This window comes from Osmerus mordax, chromosome 1, assembly GCF_038355195.1.
Source record: "Osmerus mordax isolate fOsmMor3 chromosome 1, fOsmMor3.pri, whole genome shotgun sequence".
NCBI classification, from domain to species: Eukaryota; Metazoa; Chordata; class Actinopteri; order Osmeriformes; family Osmeridae; genus Osmerus; species Osmerus mordax.
This window is the reverse complement of record NC_090050.1, coordinates 18881297-18889074: the sequence shown is the minus strand read 5'-3', so window position 1 is coordinate 18889074 and position 7778 is coordinate 18881297. Positions and strand designations below refer to the sequence as shown.

Genomic DNA, 7778 nt, shown 5'->3' with positions numbered 1-7778 from the left:
TTAAAGCCTGTATTTGAGTGCAAATTAACTAACCAACATCAAGAAATGTCCCTTATGCTCATGGAAAGTAGGTAGAGTAGCCTACACTATAAACTAACACACGCGATTATATAAATCACATTCAGCTCAACCAAGCAAGAAAAAACGTAATGATTTCGCGCACGTGCAAGGAAGGGGGAACCGGGGAACTGAATTCTCCGGCACACCGGGACCAGCCAGCGGTGCCCCACACCGATTAACGTATGGCGGATTTGCATTCTGTTGCAAGTTACATGCTGTATTTTGTGAACGTCTACATCATTAGAGCGCCATGAGTTCACATACTGAAGCTGTTCTGACACTCACAGACTCTAATTCAGACAAAATTGAACCCGATGATCCTTAAAACACGGGCAGTCCTACCGACTTAGCCACTTCGGCTCTTCCCGGGTGAACTCGTGTTTTGAAAAGGGGGCGTCACCTCTTTCACCGGTTACTAGACTAATTTGGTTTACATCTAGAGCTTCCCTCGTACCACCGGCATCGAATGATTCTGCGAGGGCGGTGCTAAGGAGTAGGAAATCGTGTCGTTGACTGACCCGGCTCTAGAAAACCGACGACGAGAGTCATCACCGGTATTCACATCCGTAGCTGCATCCTCATCGGCTTAGCGTCAATACACCACTAAGCTCCTCTTGCAAACTCTTTCAGTCTGTTTCAACCTACTAGCTAGCTTGCATATGCATGTCGTAAATTATAAAAAATAAATATAGACACATCTCTAGCTAGCTAAAGAACACAACAATCAACCATATTATGGAGACGGAAATACACGTGCCGGTTGGGTCGCCTGTGATTAGAAAATTCCCGATTTTCGTGGACGAGCTCGAAGTTACGGATGGGGCAATGAAGCTCATTAAGGAGCTTCGCCCATCGTGGGACAAGAACCATGTCAAGACCAAGGTAACATTGATGTTATGCTAACTGCTGGGGATGCTAGTTTGACAGCTTTGCTAGCTAGCAGGTTACATTAGCTGTGATGCAGCTGTAGCCTCAACTGGCTCGGCATAGGATAGCCAAATGTTAGCACTAGCTAGCTAGCTCTAGCTATTTTAGCAGGTAGCAAGCCAATGATGGCCAACTAGCTTCGTCTTTGTTTCTATAATCATTTATGCCTTGGAGAAAGTAAATATGAATAGTTTGTGCAAATATAAAAAGCTTTCAAAGTGCTGAAACTACTTAGCTAGCTAGCTAGACAAAATGCACTCCACTAACATTGCTAGCTAACAAGCTGTCATCACCCCACCCAAGCAAGGTCTAATAGGAGTTGGAACGTCACGGTCATCGTCTTCGATTGTATAAACGTACCGTGCGAATCTCTCTTATCTCTGCTAGGCTATAAAGTTATTTTATTAGGCCAATTGAAATCTGAAAACGATGAGTTGTAGCCTATAATGAAGGCTTGTGCCAGGCAGCTGACTGCTTCATCTGTCTCAACGTTAGTAACCAGCTGTAAGTGACGTGGTGATAGTATTGTTCTAGAAAACCTAGTATGTTCTGGATCAAAACCAGGCTGTTTCCCCAAGTTATGGACATAGGCAGCCTATCTTTCTTTCGTTCCCTAAAGGTTTTAAATGGTTGCATGTAAATGGGGCCTCCATGTATCTCAAATTATGATTGCATATTGTTGATTGATTCAGAGTTTGATTGCAGTTGTAACGTTGCCTGTGACCTTTCCAACAACCTGTGGATCCCCATTTAAACTCATTAGACAACCCTAATCACACATCTCTCTCTTACTGGTCTCTGTTAGATTTGTTGCTCTGCTTTAGAATCCATCGGTCATGGAAAGTGGAACTGCATAATTCATTCAAACTAAGTGGATCAAGTGACCACTGTGCCACCACCTAGTGTAGCATGAGATGTTTTGGTATTGTCTATCTAGCCATCGAAACATCACAGACATTATCCCACAGATTTTACTATTTACCTTCCCGATCACTCTTAACTTCATGAGGAACCCCGGTGCTGGCTCATAACCAATGATCAAACATGATATGATCAATGGTCTGCCACTTGAATGAGTGTTCACATAGTAGTCATACATTTTACATTTGCCTAGGTCACATAAGCAACCGCCCTCATACAGTTGAGGATAATCCCAGGAATTTGTCGCCCCTTCAACTGGAAGCATGACAGTGTTTACCTCCGTCTGCAGCCTGTATAGGCCTGAAGTGTTTTTCTCAATGACAACACCTAGTCACCCAAACAGGCTTTGTTACCCTGGCTTTGTCTCTCAGTCAGGCCTCACTGTCACATAGCCCGACAGCTGTACACAGTCAGATGCCAGCTTGTAGAGAGGAAATGGTTAGAGAGAGGGGAAGGGAAATATGGAGAATGAAATGGATCTGTTTTGGAGAAGTATTTGAAAGGATAAAGGTAATGAGAAGGGCAGACATGTTTACAGGAACACCTGACTGACCAGAGCACCTAAACAGGATGCGTTTTGTGTGTGTGTGTCTCTGTGTGTGTCACTGCTTTTACTGTAAATATCCAGTGTCAATTCCCAAACATCCGTTCCCAGGTCTTGAAAACAGCAGACCTGCCAACACACACATACACACGTCATCAATAACCTTTCACCTGCTTATTGTTACAACATAGCATGGGATTCAGCCCCGTCAAAACCTCATTCCTCAATTGTAGCCCCAGTTCTTTTTCTCCTGTAGGCCTATTTCTGATGGAGATTTTAAATCAGTGTTAAGAAGAGATTACAACAGAAGGTTATTGTGTTAAACCCAGTATAAATTCGGTTCCCATCGTATAAGCTACACAAACACAGCCAAACCTGATGTGTGTGTCGTCATTTACGGGTCTGAAGTTAATATTTACCTTTAGTCTTACTAAAGCTTATCTCTTTTGACACGTGGAAGGTGATAAACACATAAGGATGCACATTCATACACACACACACACACACACACACACGCTAGCATGCGCTAAACAGTGCCATATTGGAGGTCTTAGTGTTGTATTGTGTTCTGGGTATAGCCTAGGCCCTATGGGTTAAATAATGTGGCTACAATCGTGTGTGTGTGTGTGTGTGTGTGTGGGTTGTAACAGGGTGCCCGTGTGCCCATTTTTGTGGTCAGCAATGTGAGGTATGCTTGGTATGCATGAGTGGGTGGCCAGGCTGTGTGGTCTGTGGAGCCAGAAAGAGGACCCGTGTGTGTGGTATCTCGCTGCAGGGATATCTGAAGGCCCACTCATCAGTGGAATTCACAGCAGAATGGGGAATTCCAGTCATCTGGTCCCATTCACACACATTTGGTTTTATTGGTAACACTTCACAGAAAGGTGGCAATGATGATCAATAATAAAACATTGTTAAAGTGTCATGAATCATGTATAATAGGCCTACATTGTTTTTAACACATTGGTAAAAATACCAGGATAGTTTGTAATAGCGGACCAGCTTATGGCCTTTTTGAAAGGTATTCTGCATCAGAGGAGTTGAGTCATTGGCTTTTGAGCAGTTAGCCTTTCACTGTATGTCTCCAGTTAGCCTTTCACTGTATGCCTCCAGTTAGCCTTTCACTGTATGCCTCCAGTTAGCCTTTCACTGTATGCCTCCAGTTAGCCTTTCACTGTATGCCTCCAGTTAGCCTTTCACTGTATGCCTCCAGTTAGCCTTTCACTGTATGCCTCCAGTTAGCCTTTCACTGTATGCCGCATGATATTGATTGGAACACATCATACGATCCAGTGAAATAAACACTGCCCTTCCTACTGTTAGAACCTTCCGTGATCACTGCAGCTGTAATCAGAACATCTCCCCTACTTCCTGTTTCTCTCCTTGTCTGCCTCAGTTATTCACCGATGGAACCACCAATAAGCTGGTAGGCTGCTACGTGGATGACAGTCCAGAAGATGTGGTCCTGGTGCGGGTGTACGGCAACAAGACGGAACTCATAGTGGACCGAGACAATGAGCTCAAGAGCTTCCAGGTGGCCTATCCCTGTCCGTGTACTCCTGTTGAGCCTTGGATTGTCATTCGTCTAGTATCCAAGTGTAGCGGTTAACCCGTGTGTGTGTGTGTGTGTTTGTTCCCAGGTGCTGCATGCTAACGGCTGTGCCCCACGTCTCTACTGCACCTTCCAGAATGGCATCTGCTATGAGTTCATGCAGGGGGACGCCTTGGGAACGCAGGATGTCAGGGACCCCACGCTGCTCAGGTAGGAACGCCCGAGTCCTGTCAAAAGGCCCCTCCCCAGAGTGGAGCAGTCTGTTTGAATCAATACGGCAATGTCTTATTTATCTACTGATATGGTGTCCGCATTCAAATCTACATGGTATACGTTTTTTGTTTGTCCTTAGACTCATTGCCGGAGAGATGGCTCGCATCCATGCCATCCACGCACACAACGGCTGCATTCCCAAACCCAACCTATGGATAAAGATGCGGAAATATTTATCTCTGGTCGCCACCGAGTTCACCGAGCAAGCCTCCAACGCCAGGTGGGGAGAGTCACATGACCAGCGTGGTGTAGCACTGTCGTTCGCCATTCTCTGAGGGTTTACATGGCCCCCTTTATTGGAAACAACCCCCCCCACACACACACACACACACACACACACTGTTGGAAAACACACACAGACACACAGTCTGTGGCTCTGGTCTCCTCCTGTTAACCAAGTGCCTTTTCATAACCGAGCCACCTGCCTGTGCTGTGCTGAGCTGGACTCTGTGGGGAGTTGTTCTTATTCTAATGGCTATTAGGTCTACTGTACTAACAATTATGCAAGTGTTATCAGAACCATGGGCTAGATTAGGGAGGCAGTGGTACGTGTCCTGCCAGCAGATGTTTGCATACCTGAGTTTATCAGCTAGAATACAGTAGCTGTCCTGGACGACACAGACACACACACCATCCAGGCTCCTTCTCTTGGGTAACACATTAAGCTAATGCGTCATCAAGCTTTGGCCTGTCCAGTTGTCTCATCTCAGAGCAAGGAGAAAAAAAGGAGGCCATCTTTATATGAAGCTGTCCCTGTGGGGAAATGGTCCCTTGAGCACCCAATTAGTCGCTTCCACAGTACAGTCCAGCTGTGTCAAACACACACACAGTCACAAGCCAGTTACAACTCCCCCCAGGAATACCAGAGCTGATATTCTGTTGGGAGAAGGATGTGGAGTCAGGTAGAGTCTTTTTGGAGAGAGACATTGTGAGGGGAGAGTCTGTTGGGAGAGTCAGGGGCAGGGGGGGAGTCTGTTTGAAGAGATTGAGGGAGAGGGGAGTGGTTTGGAGGGAGAGTGGAGAGTCTGCTGGGAGAGTCAGGGACAGGGCAGTCTGTTGGGAGAATCTTTTGGGAGTCAGGGTAGGGGAACTTCTATTGGTAGAGAGAAGGAGATGGGAGTCTGTTGGCAAAGGGTGAGGGAGATGGGAGTCTGTTGGCAAAGGGTGAGGGAGATGGGAGTGTTTGGAGGAAGAGAGGAGAGTGCTGGGCGAGTCAGGGGGAGAGAGGGGAGTGTGTTAGGAGAGGGACAGGGGCTAGTCTGTTGGTGACAGGGTGTGGTTAAGACTTGGGGAATATCTTCTCTCGTCTTTTTCCTCATCTCCTCCCTTCTGTGACAGTCTCTGGATTAGCCATTAAGCCCATTACCACATACATGGTCTCCTCATTGCAGCAAACTGATAGCTGACAACACACACTCACAAAGGGTTAAACGTTCATCTTCAGCCCGTTGATGACACACACACACACACACTCCGTTCCCTAGAAGATCAGCACCACAGAGAGACAGACCTACTCTGTTGAAGCAAAAACAAAAGCTGTTTATGTTCACACACTTTGACGGATAACGTGGCAGTAAAACTGTCAGCTTCATCCATTACCCCTGCACACGTTTTTTCTTAATTAGTATTAATACAATGACTTTAGTTGTCAAAACATTTCCAGGGAAGAAACTGATACACAGATTTGTGTCGTGAAGCAGCCTTTTCTATCTGTCCCTGTCTCCCTCCTTCCTTCCCTCACCCTCTCTCCTTTCTCGACCCGCCCCATGGCTCTGTGGACAGGATCCGCCAGGAGGTTCCTAGCCAGGCCGTGCTGGAGCAGGAGATGGCGTGGATGAAGGAGCACCTCTCCACCCTGGGCTCCCCTGTAGTGCTCTGCCACAACGACCTGCTCTGCAAGAACATCATACACAACAGCAAGGAGGGTACGCACATGTACTCTAGAACCTTGGTTACAACCTCATTGTCAGCGGCAGGAATGCTCCAGCCCCCCAGCCCCCACCCCCCAGACATTTGCTGAGAGAATGAGGACCACCAGTGTGTCCTATTCATGGGATGTGTGGGTTTTTTATTCTGCTGTCCTCTGCCTGTTACCCAGGTCATGTTCGCTTCATAGACTATGAATACTCCAGTTACAACTACCAGGCCTTCGACATCGGGAACCACTTTAATGAGTTTGCAGGTGAGCAAAAGCACCTTCTTTGAATATGGGCGTGTGCCTATGTGTGTGCATGTGCTGACCTGTGTGTGTGTGTGTTTTCAGGGATGAGTGAGCTGGACTATGGGCTGTACCCTAGCCGTGAGATGCAGTTAGAGTGGCTCCGAGTGTATCTGCAAGCCTATAAACAGTTTGCCAAGAAAGGAGAGGAGGTCAGCCCGCGTGACCTGGAGACACTCTACGTCCAGGTCAACAAGTTTGCCTTGGTGAGGAACACCTGTGTGTGCGCCCCCACACACACACCACAAAACAACACAGTGGTCCTTCATGTTGTGTGTGAACCTGTGTTTATGTGCCTTTGTCTGACCACTGATACTTCTTCATGCAGGCATCTCACTTCTTCTGGGGTTTTTGGGCACTCATCCAGGCAAAGTACTCCTCCATCGATTTTGACTTCCTGGGGTAAGATAGTCTTTGTGTGCATGCTTCATCTGGATGGGGGAAATGGATCTGTTAGCATAGGTTGAACAGGCTATGAAAGAATGAAATACAAGCACCTCCTCTCTTTCTCACCTTTCTCTCTCCCAACTCATTCTCTTTCTCTCTCTCACCTCTCCCTTTGTCTGCAACTCTATCAGTCATGACTTGAGGGAGTGGTACCTCAGCCACCAGAGAAAGCTAGTCAGATAGTTTAACATGCAGTCAGTGTGGCGGTCTGGGTTATTGTTTGAGCTGCTGCAGCCTTTCCTCCAGTCTGAACTGTTTTAGACCTTTCTCTTTTCTGCCATCTTTCGTTACATTTTGTCTGCTCTCTCTCTCTCTCTCTCTCTCTCTCTCTCTCTCTCTCTCTCTCTCTCTCTCCTACAGCTACGCTGTGCTGCGTTTCAACCAGTACTTCAAGACCAAGCCTACAGTGATGGCCCTCCAGATCCCAGAATGAGAGGAGGAGAAAAGAGAAAGAGGAGAAGAAGAGAGGGGCTCCCATCACTGGCACTCTGACTAGGGGAGCAGATGCACTTTCAGCTGAGCAGAGCAGCGGGGGTGGGTGTGTGGGGAGGTCAGGGCTTATGCTTTGGGGTGGGGTGAGGGGTGAGAACACTCTTGGGGGGGCCGGGTCTGGTTGGACCGCAACAAGTTAGCCAAACCCGGCCCCCTTGAAAACACAAGCGCGATTACTCTTTCATTCCTCCTGCTCTCGCTCCACCTCAGTCTCCAAACTCAAGCTCATAGTTTCCAAAAAACGCCATGATTGCTTGTGTGTGTTTATTCATATTTATTTATATTTGGAAAGAAGTGATTGTCCCAGTCATGTGCATTACCCAGTTAGGCAGCTAAACCGCCAC

General features: G+C 47.1%; 1 protein-coding gene across 1 annotated transcript; it reads left to right on the top strand.

The window, feature by feature from the left end:
- Positions 1–659: 659 nt before the first annotated feature.
- etnk2 (ethanolamine kinase 2) lies at positions 660–7462 on the top strand. Its single transcript, XM_067232755.1, has 9 exons — positions 660–942; positions 3849–3986; positions 4093–4214; positions 4357–4497; positions 6060–6202; positions 6376–6459; positions 6541–6701; positions 6824–6897; positions 7303–7462. Exons 1-9 carry the CDS (start codon positions 796–798, stop codon positions 7373–7375), a joined length of 1083 nt encoding a protein of 360 aa, XP_067088856.1. The 5' UTR covers positions 660–795; the 3' UTR covers positions 7376–7462.
- Positions 7463–7778: the final 316 nt, after the last annotated feature.

Bases quoted from the DNA above. Each gene is read 5' to 3' on its own strand.
- etnk2 (XM_067232755.1), top strand. From the start codon at position 796: ATGGAGACGGAAATACACGTGCCGGTTGGGTCGCCTGTGATTAGAAAA. The intron at 4,215-4,356 runs GTAGGAACGCCC...GTTTGTCCTTAG, and splicing joins AGGGACCCCACGCTGCTCAG to ACTCATTGCCGGAGAGATGG. The intron at 4,498-6,059 runs GTGGGGAGAGTC...CTCTGTGGACAG, and splicing joins GAGCAAGCCTCCAACGCCAG to GATCCGCCAGGAGGTTCCTA.